Below are 22,138 nucleotides of genomic sequence, written 5' to 3'. Positions count from 1 at the left end.
ATTTATAAACATACCTCAAATTCAAACTTAGAACTTCCAAAATTAGTTCTTTGCTTCTGCCAGAAGTTATCTGGTTTGATAATTAGTGCAACATGAATACAGCATGGAAAGGATTCTTGTAGAATCTTCAGCAAAGGTTTAATAGAATCCCACTTGGAACCACGCATATCTACAATCACTGTGAAACCTCGCTTGCACACCTCCTCACTGCAGATGGAGAAAGAAAACAATACAAGAGATTGCTTTCAGCAAAAAAAAAAAAAAAAAAAAAAGAAAAAAAATTTGCTCATTCATAAAACAGTATTAGCTAGGCTGACACGGGAGAACATTTTCAGAGCTTACAATGTAATAATTATATTTCCCATTTATGAAGACTAAGAACATGGCAGAATCGTTCAGAATTTTGGTGAAATAACCTCACTCTTGACATAAGATCTGTTTCTTGATTGGGTAGAAAAGATATGGGCATTAATAAATAATTAAATACAATGGATAGAACATATTGAATGCAATAAAAACACTTGTTGCAAGTAGGCTGGTACTCAAAAAACAAAAAAACTATGGAAATATATAATTATCCATTAGGAAGCATAATAATTAGTCTCACCATTCAACTAACTGGCTACAGACCGAAAGCAAATAAGTTTGTTTGTGGTTAGGTGTCAAAATAATAATGATACAATGCTTACTTCATGTAACATGCAATATAAGGATGGTGCACAACTCTAATATAAAAATACACAAACACAAGTAGAGATATTGGGGCACTATTAGGGTAAAAGAAGCATTTGATGCCGGCATGAAATTGCAAATTAAAAAAAATACACTTCCTACACCATAAGTACATCAGTAAATGTGCATAATAGAGTGATAATGCAGGGATGAGCATTTCTGTGTGATTAAGCATTTGGGCATCTCAGTAAAGTCATTTTAAGAAAATAGAAAATTTGCTAAATATTTCCTTTTTTTTGTTGCTAATATAACAGTACCTTGTACTTGATCCTAGCTAAAATGCAATAATCCATACTGTATTTGTAGCAAAATTATTCTATTTGGTTTATGGGGAGGCACACTTATCAAGGGTTGAATTTAGAATTTGTGTGAGGTTTTTTTTTAACTCCCTTAAATTCGAATGCATTCGAAATTGGGCCTGGATAAATTTATTAATAAATTCGAATTATTAAAACTTGGGCAAATTTAGACGACTCGAAAACTCGAATCAAATTTGATCAAACTCGATTCGAGTTTTTTCACCGAAAAATGTCAGGAAGGCTGCAAACATCTCCAAATTGATCCTTGGACCTCTCCTATTGACAAACAGTAATTCGGCAGATTTTAGGTGGCGAATAGTCAAATTCGAATTCTTAATGGCACAGAGTATGATAAAACTCTTAAATCAAATTAGATTTTTTTTAAAAAAACTCAAATTGAGTTTGGATAATTCCCTAGTCAAATTTGACAGTTTTGACCATAAAAAAAAAAAAAAAAGAATTAGAATTTTCAATTCGACCCTTAATAAATCTGCTCCTTAATGTTTAAATTATTTTAGTGTAATAAATTGCCTCATATAAATGACGGATACATACCCCCATATGTAATAAAAGGTACTAAGATTGCCCAGGAGCAGTAACCCACACACAAAAATAAAATAATCCCTATATCTAGCCATTTGAACTTGATGTTCCCTAATAAAATTAATAACAGGGCAACAATATATACTGTGCAAAAAAACATGTTTTGTTGAATTACAACACATTCTACATTCAATCTTTTTGTTAACACATACTAAACAACATCCAAAACACCTTTAGTTGGTGTTCATGATTTAAAAAATTATGGAAATTATCAATCCCGAAAAATAATCTACCAGAAGAGATGCAGTAAATGTAGATTTATAAAGTTTATAAAGGTACAATTCTACCTGAATCCAAATTTTTTTCTTGGCATAACATTGCAGAATTTAAAATTTTCAACTTTCAGTACAAAAAATAGAAAATACTACTAATCCCAAATGGGACTGACTTTTCCAAGGGTTGCATTTTTTTGCCCACAATTTTGTAGGGATGCACCGAATCCAGGATTCGGTTCTGGATTTGGCCAGGATTAAGCCTTTTTCAGCAGGATTCGGCCGAATCCTTCTGTCCGGCCGAACCGAATCTGAATCCTAATTTGTATATGCAAATTAGATGCAGGGAGGGAAATCATGTGACTTTTTGTTACAAAACAAGGAAGTAAAAAATGTTTTCTCCTTCCCACCCCTAATTTGCATATGCAAATCAGGATTCGGATTTGGTTCGGTATTCGGCCGAATACTTTGTGAAGGATTCGGAGGTTCATCCCTACAATTTTGTGAACATTTATGAAAACTCTTAAATGGTTCACTCCAAATGGTGTAAAATATTAGCAAAAAAATGTAGGGAAAAAAAAGTTTGTTGAATCATAGTGTCTATTCTTCTCATCTACTCCTTATGGACTCCTATAGCATCTCAATGGGTTTGAGCGCGGGTGTTTTTCACAGCCTCCAAAGATTCCTGCTCCTGTTCGCTTTGTAGGTGACCCGGATGCTTGTTGAGGATTCCAGACACAGTGCAAGATCCAGTTTAAAGTGGCTCTGGATCAATTGCAGCCACTGGGGAGGGGGGGATATCACTCCAACTTGCAGTACAGCAGTAAAGAGTGACTGAAGTTTATCAGAGCACAAGTCACATGACTGGGGGCAGCTTGGAATTTGACAATACAGTGGTGTGAAAAACTATTTGCCCCCTTCCTGATTTCTTATTCTTTTGCATGTTTGTCACACAAAATGTTTCTGATCATCAAACACATTTAACTATTAGTCAAAGATAACACAAGTAAACACAAAATGCAGTTTTTAAATGAGGGTTTTTATTATTTAGGGAGAAAAGAAATCCAAACCTGTGTGAAAAAGTAATTGCCCCCTGAACCTAATAACTGGTTGGGCCACCCTTAGCAGCAATAACTGCAATCAAGCGTTTGCGATAACTTGCAACGAGTCTTTTACAGCGCTCTGGAGGAATTTTGGCCCACTCATCTTTGCAAAATTGTTGTAATTCAGCTTTATTTGAGGGTTTTCTAGCATGAACCGCCTTTTTAAGGTCATGCCACAACATCTCAATAGGATTCAGGTCAGGACTTTGACTAGGCCACTCCAAAGTCTTCATTTTGTTTTTCTTCAGCCATTCAGAGGTGGATTTGCTGGTGTGTTTTGTGTCATTGTCCTGCTGCAGCACCCAAGATCGCTTCAGCTTGAGTTGACGAACAGATGGCCGACATTCTCCTTCAGGATTTTTTGGTAGACAGTAGAATTCATGGTTCCACCTATCACAGCAAGTCTTCCAGGTCCTGAAGCAGCAAAACAACCCCAGACCATCACACTACCACCACCATATTTTACTGTTGGTAAGATGTTCTTTTTCTGAAATGCTGTGTTACTTTTACACCAGATGTAACGGGACGCGCACCTTCCAAAAAGTTCAACTTTTGTCTCGTCGGTCCACAAGGTATTTTCCCAAAAGTCTTGGCAATCATTGAGATGTTTTTTAGCAAAATTGAGACGAGCCTTAATGTTCTTTTTGCTTAAAAATGGTTTGCGCCTTGGAAATCTGCCATGCAGGCCGTTTTTGCCCAGTCTCTTTCTTATGGTGGAGTCGTGAACACTGACCTTAATTGAGGCAAGTGAGGCCTGCAGTTCTTTAGATGTTGTCCTGGGGTCTTTTGTGGCCTCTCGGATGAGTTGTCTCTGCGCTCTTGGGGTAATTTTGGTCGGCCGGCCACTCCTGGGAAGGTTCACCACTGTTCCATGTTTTTGCCATTTGTGGATAATGGCTCTCACTGTGATTCGCTGGAGTCCCAAAGCTTTAGAAACGGCTTTATAACATTTGAAATTGAACTCAGGTGTGATAAACCACAGTTAAGTTATTTTTTAACAAGGGGGGCAATCACTTTTTCACACAGGCCCATGTAGATTTGGAGTTTTTTTCTCCCTTAAAGGAGAAGGAAAGGTTAAAACCAAGTAAGCCTTATCAGAAAGGTCCATCTAAATATACCAGTAAACCCCCAAAGTAGTGCTGCTCTGAGTCCCCTGTCAAAAGAAACACTGCATTTCTTTCCTTCTATTGTGTACACATGGACTTCTGTATCAGACTTCCTGCCTTCAGCTTAAACCTCATTGCCCTGGGCAAGAGCATGCTCAGTTTGCTCCTCTTCCTGCCCCCCTCCCTTCTCTACTGTAATCTGAGCCCAGAGCAGGGAGAGACTCAGGCAGGAAGTGATGTCACACCATGTTAATACTGCAGCTCCTATCCTAAACAAACAGTAAGTTTCTAGAGCTTTTTACTCAGATATGGTAAAACATTCTACAGAATAAATATAGCATTCCAGCTTGCACTATTGCAGCTAATCTATTGGCAATAAAATGCCTCTGTAGCTTTCCTTCTCCTTTAATAACTTAAACCTTCATTTAAAAACTGCATTTTGTGTTCAATTATGTTATCTTTGACTAATAGTTAACGGTTTTTGATGAGCAGAAACATTTAAGTGTGACAAACATGCAAAAGAATAAGAAATCAGGAAGGGGGCAAATAGTTTTTCACACCACTGTATGTCTAGCCCGATGTCAGATTTCAAAACTGAATATAACAAAATCTGTTTGAAAAATGGATTTCAGTGCAGAATTCTGCTGGAGCAGCACTATTAACTGATGCATTTTGAAAAAAAAAAACATTTTTCCCATGAAAATATCCCTTTAAGGATTAGCTGGTTACTCTGGATCTACCAACTTCTTTTGATGAATTCCTTCTTTGTAAGTATTGTTGCCGCACTGAACATCTGATTAGAACTTGTCCTACAAGACCTCAGCGTCTGGTAAACGCTCCAGCCTAGGTGTGAGGGGGGAGTCTCCCCTAGGCAGGATTTCTGCACTCCTAGCTTCTTACAGTTCTCATATGTTTCTCCCTGCTTCCATCTCTACCTTGTCTGGCACGTTGTCCTGTCAAGCTTTTGTGGATTCCAGAGAGCAGGAAATTTTATTAATAACTCCTTTGCCAGGTCCTGTGGTCTATGTTCTGTACCACTCAAGATTCTTCTTTCTGCCCAGGCTGTGGGTGACAGACCAATTTCACCCAGTGTTCTTACTGCCGCTCCTGCTCCAGTCCTAATTCGAGTTGGCAGTCTTCATGAAGAGGAGATCTCCTTCTTGCTCATTGATTGTCCCGAGACTCCCATCATATTGGGATTTCCTTGGCTTCAACTTCACAACCCTTCCATTGACTGGTCTAATGGGGAACATCCTCCTAAGTGCCCTCCTTACAAGATTTTTGTAGCCCAGCTAAGGGTTGCCCAAGTCCTTGAATGGGCCCATTCTTCTAAAGTTTCCGGACATACCGGCATCAAGAAGACTCTCAACTTCATTTCAAGATATTGTTGTGGCCTTCTATGCCGAAAGATGTTAAGCTTTTTGTCTCGGCCTGCACTGTGTGTGTGTGTTCTTTACCACGTGGCCTTCTCCAACCCTTACCTATTCCTACTTAACCCTGGTTAGATGTGGCTATGGACTTCATTGTGGACTTGCCTAAATCTCAGGATATGACTACTATTTTAGTAGTAGTAGACAGGTTTTCCAAGATAGCCCATTTTATTCCTGAAGAAACTTCCCTCTGCGGCTGGGTTAGCACAAGTCTTCATTAAAGAGATTTTTTGTTTACATTGAGTTCCTCAATCTATTGTGTCTGATCAGGGGTGCAGTTTGTGTCCAGACTATGGCGAGCTTTTTCTAAACATCTGGGTTTCAAGTTAAATTTTTCTTCGGCTTATCATCCACAAAGCAATGGTCACACTGAGAAGACCAGAAATATATAACAGTTCTTGCATTGCTTTATTTCTCGAAACCAAGACAATTGGGTCGAATTTGAATGTTTGGCGCTAAAACAGCCTTAAAAGCCCAGTCCTCCGTTTTGCCAAAGCCCAAGCTGGCTTCAGTTTTCTGATCCTACGGAAGCGTTATATTCTTGTGTGTATTCCTGGTTATTGACTACTGCCTGACATCTTGTCTACGATTGCTGCCGCCTGCCTTGATCCCTTTGCCGGAACTTCGACTACACTTTTGCCTAATCCTTGCTGGTATCTTGCTCTGGACTTGGTTCTATTTTGCACAACCTCTTGTTCAGTTCCACAGCAGAAAGCCCGGGGCCCCAAAAGGGCATCGGTGAACATCGGAACCCACAGGGGTGCCCTGTGCATCTGTGTCTACCCGCAATCACCTAAGGTTCCAACTAACTAGTACGTCACAGTGTGTAATTTTGATTTTTTGTTTTTCGGATTTCGCAACACAAACTCGCAGAATGCAGATTTTTCTTAAATAATATACTATTTGAGTTGTGAGTTCATTCGAGCTATAAAAAACTAACACTCCAACTTTAATAAATAACCCCCTATATGTAGCCTGTTTCTTTACTGTGCAATGATACACATGTATGTACAGAAGCTTATAGTTTGTTTGTTTTATTCAGTGAAATACACACATTAAAGTCTAAATCTAGTAGCATTTAACAATTTTGGTTTAAGATGGATGTCACTTATTTTTGTTTTATATTTTACATACAAAGAATACATAACAGACATTTCATTCTTAAATCATCAGAAACAATATAGCTGCCAATGGCAGTGTCAGAGGAAGGACTCATGGGAGTACCATGAAAATATCCAAAGTAAATGCCCATTATCTTTTTTCTTTCAACTTTTTATTTATTGTTTTAACGGTTTCATAACATCTCACTGTGTCTACTTCAGAAGATATCTTTGGTATAAATCGCAATTTATGTCCTTTAGGCAATGAACATGTCCCTTGTTCAAGCAATATTATATAAGGGATAGTAGAGAAAGACATAGGGAGGAGAGGGTTGAGGAAGGGGGTAAGGTGGGTGGAGGGCTCCTGCTGCATAGTTTATACATTGTGTGAAAGGAGTTGCTGCTGCTACTACCTAAAGAGCCATTCCCCACAGACAGTAGACAGGTTTCCAGCTGACCTCACGTGTGCATTTATTTAACACAACAGCTTAAACACCAACATAACAGTTCATACCCTTTGGGAAGGCAGTAAACAAAAATAGTCCAGCTGTACTGGTAAATGAAAATGTCCTTTTCCCAAAGGTCCCACAGTCTCCCACTTGGGCAATATATGTCCAGCAAACAAAAATTAAACGTTAACTCACAGTCCTTTGGAGATTCCTTGTGCTTTTCTTCTGGAAGCAGCCGCTCCCCAAACACTTAAGGCAGTAGCTGGTAGCCAGTCCTTGCTACCAGATAACTTGTCTCTTTCTGTAAACTTGTGCCCAGCAATAAAAGTCCTTATGCTTTGAACACAGGTAACATGCAGTTACTATGCAAACTTTTAACACAGCCCTCCAGTAGCTCTCCTTTCTCTCTTTCCAGGGCAGAGAGCAGCCTTAATTGAGACCCCACCTTTTTACTCCAGGTGAGGCTAATCACCTCCCTGCTACTCAGAGCCTCATTTTCACATGCCTCTGCACTGCTTCATAGAGAAATCTGGGAGGGATATACTTTCCATCTATGATTTTCCCAACCATGCTACAACATACATAGCTATCTTAAAATATAAACTCCCATTATCTTTCTTTTTAACATGTATAAACTACCTTATTTTAAGGTTGAACGTTAGAGGTTTTTATACCTCGAATAAACTCACAACTCAAATGATTTCTTATTTAAAGGAGACATTTTGTGTAAAAATAAAGTACCAGTGCGCTACACTCATTTAGATATAAAAGAATTGTGCTTAAAAATCAGTATTTCAGGCTGATTAATGAATATTTCTGCAAAACCCCTCCCTTCTCTTCAACTTCCTGCTCCCAGAATTCCCAGGCTGTGCAGGGAAGCCGGTGGCACTCAGCTAACTGCACTGTAGGATAGAAACCAATCAGCAGGCTGACCTGATAGGGAACTGAAGCCTGTCTTTGCTTGTATGACTGCAGGGCTGTGATTGGCTGTCCCCCTCCTACTGTGCTTCTGGCAGAGACCGTTAGGACATGCCCACCCCACATTGAAACAGGGACAGGGACCAGTCAACATCTATAGGGAGCTCTAATAAAGATAATATTAATTTTTAGCACTAAAAGTAACACCATATATTACTCATAATTGCCTACAAAATTTGTTTTTTTTCATTTAACTTATATGTCTTCTTTAAGAAAAAAAATAGATTCTGCGAGTTCGAGTTGCGAAACCCGAAAACACAAATTGATCACGTTTTAGGCAAAAAACATCTCCAATTGATGGAATTTTCGGACAAAACCCTCTGAAAAAACCTTGACCATCATGCAGGCTATTTACATCTTTAAATGGTTCAAGGGACCTCTGCCATTGACTCCTACATGACTCCTACATTTCCCTATTATCATTCAACAGGTTAACCTGCTAGCAGTTAATCAGAATCAGCCTAGTACAATTTTGTCTTCATGTAATATATATTTGGATGCACTGGCGTAACTACCATACAGCAGACCATGTGGATGTGGGGGGGGGGGGTATAGAGGTCTGCTGTATGGAAGGAATTTCCTTCTTCCAGCCCCTTCTGCCTCCTAATTTTCACTGCCCGATGCCACAGACGAAGAAGCAGCGTGAACGCAGGCAGTTGATGGCGGGAGTAAGGTCGCAGACACAAAAACTCATCGCACCAGGCCCTCCAAAGTTTTTTCCCGCGGGGGGCCCTGTCCTTATAGTTACGCCATTGTTTGGATATATCTGACAGAGAGCAAAATAGACTCAATTCTCAGATTATTTAATCTATATTCAATTTTGGTTCTCTATTTTTCAAATTAAAAAGTTAATGACAAGATCAAGCAATAATTTAAATCAACACATAAAAATATGACCTCACAAGTAATACAACAGCTTACCTAGGAATACAAGCAAGATACGAAATCAATCTTCGGAGATCCTCCTGTCGTATTCGATCATGGTTGCTGCGTGCTGGAAATGTTAATATAGGACCACCGCGTTTATCTCTGCCACCTGTATAAAAAATATTATGACGTACATGTATGTTACATTATATGTCACAAACAAATACAGAAAACCGTGTCTGTTCCATAATTTATAAGGATATAAATAGTTTTTTACAATCATTTAACTTGAGCCACCATTTTGGGATGGTTTGAGTAATCTGATCACCTGACTAGAAATAATGCAGCTGTAACTAACAGGAAGTGTAACAGTAAAAGACCCTTGGCTTGTTTGGGCACACCATAAATTGTACCACAGAAGAAGAAGATAGCTGCCATGAACTCTGAGGCCAAAATCTGCACGGAGGGGTGAGTAAAAAATTTGGGGTTTTTAAACTACAGGTTAAATTCTCCTTTAAGTCCTTCATTGTTCTGGGGTACAGTCAGCCGCATAACTATAGAAGAAGCAGACCCCACGGTCTGCAGCACTAAAAACTGCCTTCCGGCACTCAAGCAACGGAGGGGGGAGAGGGGGACTGTTACTATGTGCGCTGGGCCCCTTCAAAGATTTTCGGCGAGGGGCCTGGCAAGTGGCAGTTTTCAGTTAAACAATTGCTAAACCAATGTTATGAAAATTAACCATTTTCTTACCAGATAGATATGCCACTTTTTCTTTTAAAATCGGTAACACCTCCATTGCTTTCAATTCCTCATTTTTCCGAAAACCTTTAAAGAAAGCAAAATGTAAGCTAAGGGTATATTTTTTAGACATGAAAAATATAGTGAAATAATCAGAAAAAAATGTACATTGGTTTTTCATGACAATGAAGTATTCTTAAATTGGCAAATTCTAAAAAACTTTATAAAATATATGATTACTCATGCAAGCCTAGAAAAAGCATTATCAGACCAAGCCATTTTTGTGTGCATCTGTGGCACTTAAGTACATAAAGGGTTAAAATATTCCAGCAGAAATAGGTAACAAAAAGAATGCGATATGTCCAATAGTTACCAGTGGACACATTCATAAAACAGAATAGTGGGCACACCAGGCATCCCTGCCACATCAAGCTTTTCTCGTGTTTTTTGTTCACTAGCCATTTAGATTGTAAGCTTTAGCAAGCTGGTCCCTCTGTTCTTACAGTTTCATTCTGCAACCATTGTTTGTGGTTTGTTATAATTTATTGTATAAGTGCCAAGGCAGCTTGACCGTAGTTAAACACAGGGGGGCAAATTCACTAAGATTCGTAGTTGCGCCAGGCGTAACTTCGCCGCACTTCGCCAGGCGTAGTTTCGCCAGCGCTTCGCAAATTCACTAAAATCCGAAGTTGCGCTCAGGGGTAGTGTAAGGTTGCGGAGTTGCGCTAGCGTTGATTCGCTAAGTAAAGCGAAGTTACGCTAGCAAAGGCTAATTTGCATACGGCGCCAAATTCAAATTTCAATGGAGGAATACGTATCAGCACTACAAATGGCTAGAAAAGCTTCAAAACATCAAATAAAAATTTTATTTTGCCCTACACATGTGCCCACTGTCTAGGTAAGTTGCCATGAGTCAGGAAATGTAGGGGGGAAGGAGGGGAGCCCCAAAAAAAATTTCGATCTTTTTCAGCCTATCACCCATAATGTAGAAAACACGCCAGCGTTTTTTGGGACTTAGAAAAAATTTTGACTTTTTTTGAAGCAATCCCTATCTACTCTGTTGCACTTCGCCTGGTCTGAGGTGGAGAAGGAAGTCTAGCGTAAAAGGTAGCGTTCAGTACACTGCGCGCGTTAGTGAATTTGCGTAGTTACATCTCTAGCGAAACTTCGCCAGGCGTAAGGGTGCGAAGTAACACTAGCGAAACTACGCCAGCGTCCGTTAGTGAATTTGCACAGTAACGAAAATGCCAAACGCTAGCGAAGTAACGCTAGCGTTCGACGCTTCGGCGCTTAGTGAATTTGCCCCATAGCTTCAGGGTAACGCAATAATAAAGGGCACAATGTTTGTTCAGGTCTTGTTATACTTAGGGACCTATTTATTATGTTGTGTAAAACATAGGAGACAATCATCACCAGTGATATTGCTTATAGCAACCAATCATATCTTTGCTTTTGCTTTCTAACTTGAAATCTAATCTAATCTTATCTAACATCAGATGTTTCTTATAAACAGCTGGCCAGTAAATGCTACCGGATAGTGAACTGCTGGGAGTTTTTGACCCATACAAATCAGAAATTTACATAAAACTATATATTTTTGGTATTGGTGTGTTCTGGGGACATGGGCCTTTCCAAATCAGTAGTCACTGCATGCATAAAATAAATTATGTTTCTAGTAAAGCTGTTTGGCTAATCCATTGGCTATTGCTCCCAGTGGCCTCAAAGCAGGTGCCCTTTTTTGAATTCCTGGCTTGAAGGCAAGCTTGTGTTGCATAAAAAACATACTGTATATACTGCCAAACCAAGACTACTGTAGGCTGGCAGTCCACATAAGGGTGGTCCATAGCAAATCACAACCCATAGTTGGCACCCTAGGTACTTTTTTTCCATGCTTATGTTAGTCTCCAACTTTTTTTTTACATTTGAATGTGGCTGATGGTTAAAAAAAGTTGGGACCCCTGCATTAAATAACCCCAACTGGATTGCTTTGCTACCAATATGGAATAATGCATTTTAATAAGTATCAAGTACAGGGTACGGTCTTATTTTTACAGAGAAATGGAATGTATGGGAAGATGACTTTCTGTAATTTGGATCTTTACAGATCTTTATCTGTAACCTCTTGTGTGGTACGGTATTTTCTGTGTTCTTATGGTGGCCATACACGGGCAGATAAAGCTGCCAATATCGGTCGTTTGGACCGATTTGACAGCTTATCTGCCCGTGTATGGGGGCTTCCGACGGGTCTTCCCGATCGATATCTGGCCACGATATCGATCGGGAAGGTTGGATTTTTACCCGACCGACCCGTCAGAGCCGCTTGGCGCATCGTAATTCGATCGTTCGGCCATACGGCCGAACATTCGAATTACCCCCGATATAGCCATGCAGTTTAGTGGCATATCGGGGAAAGATCCGCTCGTTTGGCGATGTCGCCAAACGAGCGGATCTTTGAGTCTATGGCCACCTTTAGTGTATGTTACTTGGATGGACACAAACGAACGTCTTCTAAAATGCATATCACTTAACATATATTGTTCTGACTGAGATGGGGCAGTCCTGAGTTGTAGACTTACAATTAAATGAGTGCAGGTTTTTTGACAAATTGGGTGTTTATCTGGGGATAACTGGTAGATCAATGACATAGCCTTAAATGTTATGGAGGTATCCATGAAAATATTGCATTAATTAAATCAACAATATATTATGTTTTATGAAAACTGAAAAGCAACAGTATTTAGATCATGCAAACCATGTTTCTTAGATAAACATATCTTAAAGGGGTGGTTAAACTTCACAATAACATTACATATGGTTTTCATGTGGCAAAAGAATAATTTTTGCAATATATATGCATTAGCGAAAATTAAGGGATTAGAAGATATTCACTGTGCTAATTCCCAGTTATCCTCAATTAGCATATCTGAATAGACACTGTTTACCAGTCTTCAACTCAACTTACATCACATGCAGGTTGGGCACAGCTTGCTTCACGTGCTGAAGTGCATGTCCCAGGCCAGTGCCTCTTCGAACATGTATGCTGTGATTCATTGGAGAGCTTGAAGCAGCTGAGCACTGTGTGTGTGACAAACTGCGCTGAAGAGACCTGAGAAATGGTGTCCTGATCCAGTGTTGCTTCGGTCTTCAGAAGTACTAAGTGCGGTTAACTGGGAATTAGTGTGTTGAATATCTCTTAAACACTTTATTTTCTCTAATGCTTATATATTGCAAAACCAATTATTTAAGCCATAAATGTAAAGATCCAGATATCTATGGGCTGCCGTTTGTCCCAAATACATTCTGTATACAAAACTATCCCTAATACACAGAATGAATGTCTCTCAAGTTATATAAGTATTTGTGACCATACACAGAGGAAAAAAATATACAAAAGACTTATTTCTATTAAAGAATGAAAACAAAATCTGGTTAGTGCACAAAAAGTTGTCATTATGTCACAAACTCCATTCTGTACAGTTTAACAAGCAATCTGTCTCACAAATGTTTAACCTCCATGTAACGGACGCACTTATGTGCAAAGTTACTTACAGAATGGATTATGTAAAAACAAAGTTGGACATAATATATAATACTGTAACTAACTAGTGCTTGTCAAGCTAGATTTGATTGACAAAATAGATATCTGTGACAGAAAGCAAGATTTTATAGTACAGGATTCATTCCTTCCACAAAATGACAGTTTTGTTCCACAAAACAGATAAAATAACCATTCTGTGAAGCAACACTGTCAGTCACATTCCTGAACCAATAAGAACAAAGCTTATTGCCATATACAAACAAGATGAGAAGTGGCCAGCTCTGCTCCACATGGCTAAGCCAAAGTATCTGGCCTGCTATAGAGGGCGCCCTCTAATGTCCCCTGTGCTGCATAGTAATAAACATGAACAAACATTTCCTAAAAAGAGCTGCTGTTAAACACTACAGGTTCATAAATGGAAGTTTTTACAAATGGCTGAGAAATATAATGCTGCACTTATAATGATTGTAGAGAAAGAAAAGTATGCAAAACTTATATAAATTTGATCATTTTAGGTGATATGGCTATTCTTATTGTAGTAACCTGCTTGTGTGGCCATTTTGGTTAAGGGCATTCCTGCTGCTTTGCCATTATCTCATGACTCACTCCTGTTCCTCTTCCTGTCTAAGCTGAGAGCAATAATGGGACAGGCCACACCCACCTGCAATGTTGTATTAAATGTACCAGAAGTTACTGTGCTTGTCTGGCTGCTTTGCCTGACTCTCAGAGTCAGTTATAAGTTTTGTATATGATAGTTAGACTCCAATGTCTCCTCCTAGCTGTAATCTTGCACCAATTAGCTTGTCGTAGTCTCTTAATAATGTGCTTAGCTATAGTTCAACTACTACATTATAGCTTTAGCCAGAGACTTGGGACTGATCATGTGCACACATACCTCCCAACTGTCCCTTTTTCAGAGGGACAGTCCCTCTTTTGACAGCTCAACCTGAGGTCCCTCATTTGTACTGGAAAGTCCCTCTTTTCTCTGCACTGAACAGCCAGAAAAAAAAACAAAGTTTCTAATTTAATTGGCTTTTGGCAGAGAGGCCAGTACAGCTAACAGGTGCAACTAAAATGCTTTATAACAATTTTGAGATAAGAAAATAAGTAATTTTAACAGTTTAGATAAGGAGAAATATTTTCACATTTTTATAACCTGCCAAACTTTGTAAAATGAACATGGTAATTAGGGGGTGTGGCCACAAAATGGGTGTGGTCAAAAAAATTGCTGCACTACATGCAAAATCATTTTTTGTCTCTCTTTTTATTTCCAAAATGTTGGGAGGTATGGTTCAACTACTACATAATAGCTTTAGCCAGAGACTTGGGACTGATCATGTGCACAGTCTCATTCTGTATAGTATGATGTGTAGGTTATATGAGCAGCCACTCCTGAGTACTGTGTGTAAACAAAAGGGGGTCAATTAAGGCAGGGGCAATTTTAGGGGATCATAATCTATTTATATAGAAGCAACAAGCTGCACAATGCTTTATATTTATTTATAACAAAAGACTAATGATGCCGTCCCCTTACCTGCCCAGTGCTTAACCCTTTCACATCAGAGTGGGTCGAGATGGGCACAACACTAGAGCAGAGAGCACAACTGTGCCATGTCACATGCATGTCCAGGGCCGCCAGCAGGGGGGACAAGTGTTCCGGGCCTGAAGGGGGGCACAGAAGTGCTGCATTTTTCAAAGAGCCGGGTCCCCTTTACGAGCGCCCGAGCCATGCGGCCATTTCACATATTACAGAATTCGGAAGTGCCGAAAAGACGAAGCTGAAGACCCGAAGCGGCGAAAAGACCCGAATTCATGAAAGGAGGTGAAGTTGAAGTCCTGAAGCCTTTTGTTTACACACAGTACCCAGGAGTGGCTGCTCATATAACCTACACACAGTGTCGGACTGGCCCGGCGGGACACCGGCAAAATACCCGGTGGGCCCTGACCCTTAATGGGCCCCCGCCGGGCCAGACACCTCTCCAGATATCTTTAAAAAAGTTTTCCTCCCGCAGCGCCGATCAGCGCAGCGCCTTCTGCGCATGCGGCAGGCGCCTTCACGCTGGTGCGCCAAGCGGCGCCTTTGTGTGCGCGCACTCGGCGCGTCGCAGTAGGGGGCGGGGGGGTCGGAAGGGGCCCTGGACAGTAGTCCCGATGGGCCCCGGGCCCCCCAGTCCGACCCTGCCTACACATCATACTAAACACAATGTGTGTGCACATGATCAGTCCCAAGTAGGGTTGCCACCTTTTTTGAAATGTTTTACCGGCTGCTGGGCGGCGGGGACACAAAGGGGCGGGCCGTGACGTCAAAAGGGGCGGGCTGTGACGTCAAAGTGGGTGGGGCCACGCCACAGACGCTAGAAGAAGTAAAAGAAAAGGTAAGTTCCAGGGGATTGGGGGCAGGTCGAGGGCTCCTTTTAATCGTATTACAAATTTACCGGCAGCTACATTGCCGGTAAATTTGTAATACCGGCCCCGGCCTTGGCAGGTATTTTACCGGCTAGGCCGGTAAAATACCGGCCGGGTGGCAACCCTAGTCCCAAGTCTCTGGCTAAAGCTATTATGTAGTAGTTGAACTATAGCTAAGCACATTATTAAGAGACTACTACAAGCTCATTGGTGCAAGATTACAGCTAGGAGGAGACATTGGAGTCTAACTATCATATATAAAACTTATAACTGACTCTGAGAGTCAGGCAAAGCAGCCAGACAAGCACAGTACCTTCTGGTACATTTAATACAACATCGCAGGTGGGTGTGGCCTGTCCCATTATTGCTCTCAGCTTAGACAGGAAAAGGGACAGGAGTGAGTCATAAGATAATGGCAAAACAGCAGGAATGCCCTTAACCAAAATGGCCACACAAGCAGGTTACTACAATAAGAATAGCCATATCACCTAAAATGATCATATTTATATAAGTTTTGCATACTTTTCTTTCTCTACAATCATTATAAGTGCAGCATTATATTTCTCAGCCATTTGTAAAAACTTCCATTTATGAACCTGTAGTGTTTAACAGCAGCTCTTTTAGGAAAGGTTTGTTCATGTTCATTACTATGCAGCACAGGGGACATTAGAGGGCGCCCTCTATAGCAGGCCAGATACTTTGGTTTAGCCATGTGGAGCAGAGCTGGCCACTTCTCATCTTGTTTGTATATGGCAATAAGCTTTGTTCTTATTGGTTCAGGAATGTGACTGACAGTGTTGCTTCACAGAATGGTTATTTTATCTGTTTTGTGAAACAAAACTGTCATTTTGTGGAAAGAATGAATCCTGTACTATAAAATCTTGCTTTCTGTCACAGATATCTATTTTGTCAATCAAATCTAGCTTGACAAGCACTAGTTAGTTACAGTATTATATATTATGTCCAACTTTGTTTTTACATAATTCATTCTGTAAGTAACTTTGCACATAAGTGCGTCCGTTACATGGAGGTTATATATTTGTGCGACAGATTGCTTGTTAAACTATACAGAATGGAGTTTGTGATATAATGACATCCTTTTGTGCACTAACCAGATTTTGTTTTCATTCTTTAATAGAAATAAGTCTTTTGTATATTTTTTTTCTCTTTGTATGGTCACAAATACGTATATAACATATAACAATATAACAATATATTCTGTGTATTAGGGATAGTTTTGTATACAGAATGTATTTGGGACAAACGGCACCCCATAGATATCCAGATCCAAATATGTTTGCATACTCAATCTTTGCTACCTCATTTGTTTAGCAATACACGTAACGGTTCTTGTTTAAGATTCCTTAGCTTTAACTCTTCGTTTTGATACTACAGGTATTGGATCTATTATCCAGAATGCTTGGGATACAGGTTTTTCAAGTTAAGCAATCTTTACGTAGCGTGGATCACCATACCTCAAGTTTGCTAAAAATCATTTTACCATAAAATAAACCCGATAGGACTGCCACCAATATGAATTTAGGTAGCTTAGCTAGGAAAAAGTACAGACTATTGTTTTAGGGTCAGGGTTTCCCTGACCAGCACCCGACCCTAACCCGCCCTGCTGCAACCCGCGCCTGCCCGCTTCCGGGGGTCCTTTTATAGCACAAAAGGGGCGGGGCGAGCAGACGCGAGACTATAAAACCGGAACCCGGGAGTTGGATGCCGGCATTTGAAGGTGGCGGGCAGGAAAGGCGTTTGGGGAGATTGGTCGCCACAAAAACTAGGCGATTAGTCGCCAGGTGACCAAATCTTCCCAAAATGCCCAGTGTGGCCCTCGGGCGACTTCGGAAAAGGAATTGCCGCGTGTGATTAGCGCCGGCGTTTTTTTCATTTTAGCCGGCGCAGAGTGAGGGAAGGCGTTTGGGGATTAGTCAGGCGACCAAATCTCCCCAAAACTCCCAGTGTGGCCTGACCCTAAAGCTCCCCATAGAAGCGACGATTCTTCTTGCCGAACGACCGATTTTAGGGAAGCCCGACCAATCCTTCGAAATTATCGTGCGGTTAGTGGTATTCGAACGATCGTACATCTTACGATTTTTCGGCCGACATCTGTCAGGAAATTGATCGGCCAGGTCAAAAAATCTTTGTCGGTCCCAGTGCAATCTATCTATGTTTGCAGGGCCAAGCAGGCAGCTCCCCTTGTTTTCCTGGCAAATTGATCTTTTTAGTTGATGGTAAATTCGTACGATCGTTCTGAGAAGATTGTGGTCTCACGATCAGGATCTGATCTTTTAAAAATCTCATCATCTATGGCCAGCTTAACAGCTGCCTGTAATGAAACCCAGAGATTCTGCTCAGTAGAGACAAAGATAACAAATGTATCAACTAAATGTATCCATTTAGAACAGTTTACAGGGTCGGCGACCCCCCCTCCCAGAGCTGCTTCAGAAGGTGAAAAATTACTCTTTACACTTCAATATTAGAAAAACAGTGACACATAGAAAACAGAAAGGCATTGAAAAAAAGTCGTTATTTCTGGTGATCTATCTGAAAACAACTAGTTGTTTGAAGGTGAACAACCCCTTTAATACATGTATACCATTAGCAACGTACGATCACCATTTGTATATATTTAATAAAGTGTATATTATACCTATATTAATGTGTTTGGTAAAGCACATTAAATGCATTCTGGGAGATACTTTAGGTAAGGGACAACATTTCTCAGGTGGCAGGTGGCCATTAAAGGGATACTGTCATGGAAAAACATGTTTTTTACAAAATGTATCAGTTAATAGTGCTACTACAGCGGAATCCTGCATTGAAATCCATTTTTCAAAACAAGAAATGGATTTTTTTATATCTAATTTTAAAATTTGCTATGGGGCTAGACATTTTGACATTTCCCAGCTGCCCTCAGGTCATGTGACTTCAGTCACACTTTACTGCTGCACTGCAAGTTGGAGTGATGTCATTACCCCTCCCTCCTACAAGCTGCTGTAATGTAAATAGAGCCTTGTCTGCTGAGCCTGTCAATTGAACAATAGGCAGGTAACAAGATAAGCTCTCAATGACACCACTTCAGAAGGACTGAAATAAGATAGTCCTGTGATCACTGCCCCCACTTACGTTTCCAAAAAAAAAAAAAAAAAAAAAAAAAAATTATATATATATTTATATTTTTATATATATATATATATATATATATATATATATATATATATATATATATATATATACATATACATATACACACACACAATTCATTTTGGGCACTGGAAAAAATATTTTATATAGATAGTTTATTATATTTGTTTACACAAAAATGAATGGCAGAAACACAGGAGTACACTCCCAGGACTGATGACAGGGAATAGAAAAAAAGGATAAAATAAGGAGGACATACTCGAAAACCAGGAAAACTTAGGAGGAAGTCTAGGAAGGGTTAAAATAGCTCAGGAGAAAGGAGGCAGTAAGTAGTTAATGAAAAAAGAAGTATTGCAGGCAGGAAAGGAGCAAGGTGTGTGTGAGGTGGATAGCAGAGAGAACTCACAGCTCCTTTACCTCATCTAGTAACCAGTAAAACTAACTAGGAAGGCAGCAAGGAGAGAAAGCTCCCCCCTCCAAAGGAAAGCAGAGAACAAACTTACAGAACGGCAGGAGCTTTGATAGTGTCTGTGGGAGGAGGGGCTGCTAGTGCAGCTGTAGAGAAGGCAGGACGTTGGAAAGTGAAAGTAATTGCTTCCCTGCAAACCATGTGACCTCTCTCCTCCAAACATCACACGCATGGGCAGAGAGGGGAGGGGGAGTGTACAGCTAGATTCTCATGTCGTAGTGCGACCTGGCTTTTCATTACAGAGTGGCTGCCTCCAAGCACACAGGTAATGCTGTGCCTGCTGTTAGAGCAGCACAGGATGAATGTGTAATGAGCAGAAATGGAAGCCCCCATGACAAAATACAATCTAAAATAACTTATGCATGGATTTGTGGATTAACATTTTATTTGCCACACAGTGTTTATGGATGTGTGTTTTTTTATAAAAATGCAAAAAAAAAAAAAAAAGAAAGTTTAAAATGACGACAGATTCCCTTTAAGCTCTCTTTTAGTAAGGAAATAAACATCCAGCTCCCATTCTAATAGACATTAGGGTGATGGCACACATGTAGGTTAGTTGTGAGGCAATTTCAGGCTACTTTGCAAAGGAAATTGTATGTTTTCCCATTAGAGATTTACATTATTGCCAGTGGGAAAGCATTTGCAGGGGATTACTTGTCTGTGGTAGAGGAGATTTATCCAGGCCTGGATTTGTGGCGAGGCCACAAAGGCCCGGGCTGAAAATTGTTAAGGGCGGCATGCCGCCAAGCCGCTTGCTGAGGAGCACTGGGGCAACTCCCCAGTGCGTCTGCTTTCGCTAGAGAGGTGCGGGCGGTGCGCCGCTGAAATCCGGCCCTGGATTTATCACTTGTGATTAATCTTGTGTGCCAGTGCCCTTACTGCTAATGTGAAGATTTCTGTAAATCAGCCCATAGACTTAAAAGATTAAAAAAACAAAAGCATAGTGCTGAATGACTAAAGTAATACTTATTTACACAGGTAAATATCTAGAAAAACTGGTGCACACATGATCCTTGGACCCCCAAAAATATATGTTTCTGGAATGGGCTTGCTAATTATGACAATGCAATGTTTCCTTTTATTACAGCAAAAGTATGCCCATTGTATTTTTATTTTAGCACATTTGGCTGTTTTTTTGTAATAAGTAAATGGTGATGTTTTGCTGAAAGTATTATAACCTCCAGTGAAAAAAAAGTAAATGCAAAATGCCAGGAGTGATCTAAAACTCCACTGGCCCAGGGTTCTACTTAGTGAGCACCACACTGTAATCTTCTTGCTTCTTCCTTTTGTTTTATAAGTGTGCATGAGCAGAGCGTGAAAAGCCAAACTTTAATTGCTTTTACTGCGCATGTACTGGCTTGGGACAGCAGAAGAAAGATGTAGCACAAGAAGAATATCACAAGGTGGTTCTCATAGACTGGGTTGGTGCAGTTTTCTGCTAACAAAAGCACCGGCCTGGGGTATCAGGTAAGCTATTATAATCACTGAGGGTGTCTAACATTTGGCACTCTATAATTTTAGCTTTCCTTCTCCTTTAAACCACAGGGCTGTAGGACCACTTCCAGAAAACAATAGTAATTATGCCACATCTAAAAGTAACTTTTTACAATTGTGCTATTACTTTAACGTGGCCATACACGATGATATTGTACAAAACTCTGTGTGTATGGTGAGAGACAAGGTGACAGATATTGGCAAAGGACTTCTCTATCGGTCATGTTGTCGAACGTCCAAGACAGAAAAATTTTATTGGGTGCCTTTGAAGGTGCCTGAAGCAAAGGGTACTGCTGAATCATCAGCCAGAGGGAGTATCATATTATATATCCTACCTGCAAATTTGACAATTCAGCTCTTACAGTGGTGGTTAACCTTTAAATTAACTCTCAGTATATTTATAGAACAGCTAATTTTAAGCAAATTTTCCATTGGCCTTCATTTTTTTCTTTTTTATAATTTTTTAAAATGATTTGCCTTTTTCTTCAGACTCTTTTCAGCTTTCAAATGGGGGGGCCCCTGACCCTCTCCTATTCATATTTCATGAATAGGAGTTGCTAGTAATTTGGACGTTAGCAACCAGATTTTGAAATTGCAAACTGGTGAGCTGCTCAATAAAAAGCTAAACAATAGTCGCAGGAAAGATCATAATTGTAACGAGTATGGCCACCTTTACTACTTATTCTAGCAGCTGTGACTACAATTAACAAAATTTTGTTTTATAAGTGTGCATGAGCAGAGCGTGAAAAGCCAAACTTTAATTGCTTTTACTGCGCATGTACTGGCTTGGGACAGCAGAAGAAAGATGTAGCACAAGAAGAATATCACAAGGTGGTTCTCATACACTGGGTTGGTGCAGTTTTCTGCTAACAAAAGCACCGGCCTGGGGTATCAGGTAAGCTATTATAATCACTGAGGGTGTCTAACATTTGGCACTCTATAATTTTAGCTTTCCTTCTCCTTTAAACCACAGGGCTGTAGGACCACTTCCAGAAAACAATAGTAATTATGCCACATCTAAAAGTAACTTTTTACAATTGTGCTATTACTTTAACGTGGCCATACACGATGATATTGTACAAAACTCTGTGTGTATGGTGAGAGACAAGGTGACAGATATTGGCAAAGGACTTCTCTATCGGTCATGTTGTCGAACGTCCAAGACAGAAAATTTTTATTGGGTGCCTTTGAAGGTGCCTGAAGCAAAGGGTACTGCTGAATCATCAGCCAGAGGGAGTATTATATTATATATCCTACCTGCAAATTTGACAATTCAGCTCTTACAGTGGTGGTTAACCTTTAAATTAACTCTCAGTATATTTATAGAACAGCTAATTTTAAGCAAATTTTCCATTGGCCTTCATTTTTTTCTTTTTTATAATTTTTTAAAATGATTTGCCTTTTTCTTCAGACTCTTTTCAGCTTTCAAATGGGGGGGCCCCTGACCCTCTCCTATTCATATTT

At 40.1% G+C, this 22,138-nt stretch overlaps 1 protein-coding gene across 6 annotated transcripts in view; it reads right to left on the bottom strand.

Moving 5' to 3' along the window:
* The window catches only part of trio.L (trio Rho guanine nucleotide exchange factor L homeolog), a 298,296-nt gene that overhangs the window by 194,456 nt on the left and 81,702 nt on the right, over nucleotides 1–22,138 (bottom strand). For all 6 annotated transcript variants that reach the window (XM_041566192.1, XM_041566193.1, XM_041566194.1 and 3 more), the window contains exons 2-4: nucleotides 9,630–9,704; nucleotides 8,934–9,048; nucleotides 15–207 (exon numbers count right to left, since the gene is read on the bottom strand). In XM_041566192.1, the coding sequence (XP_041422126.1) occupies nucleotides 15–207; nucleotides 8,934–9,048; nucleotides 9,630–9,704 (383 nt within the window). The remainder of the gene's footprint in view (nucleotides 1–14; nucleotides 208–8,933; nucleotides 9,049–9,629; nucleotides 9,705–22,138) is intronic.

This window comes from Xenopus laevis, chromosome 6L, assembly GCF_017654675.1.
Source record: "Xenopus laevis strain J_2021 chromosome 6L, Xenopus_laevis_v10.1, whole genome shotgun sequence".
Lineage (NCBI taxonomy): Eukaryota > Metazoa > Chordata > Amphibia > Anura > Pipidae > Xenopus > Xenopus laevis.
The sequence above is the reverse complement of the archived record's forward strand: the minus strand, read 5'-3'. Positions and strand labels throughout refer to the sequence as shown.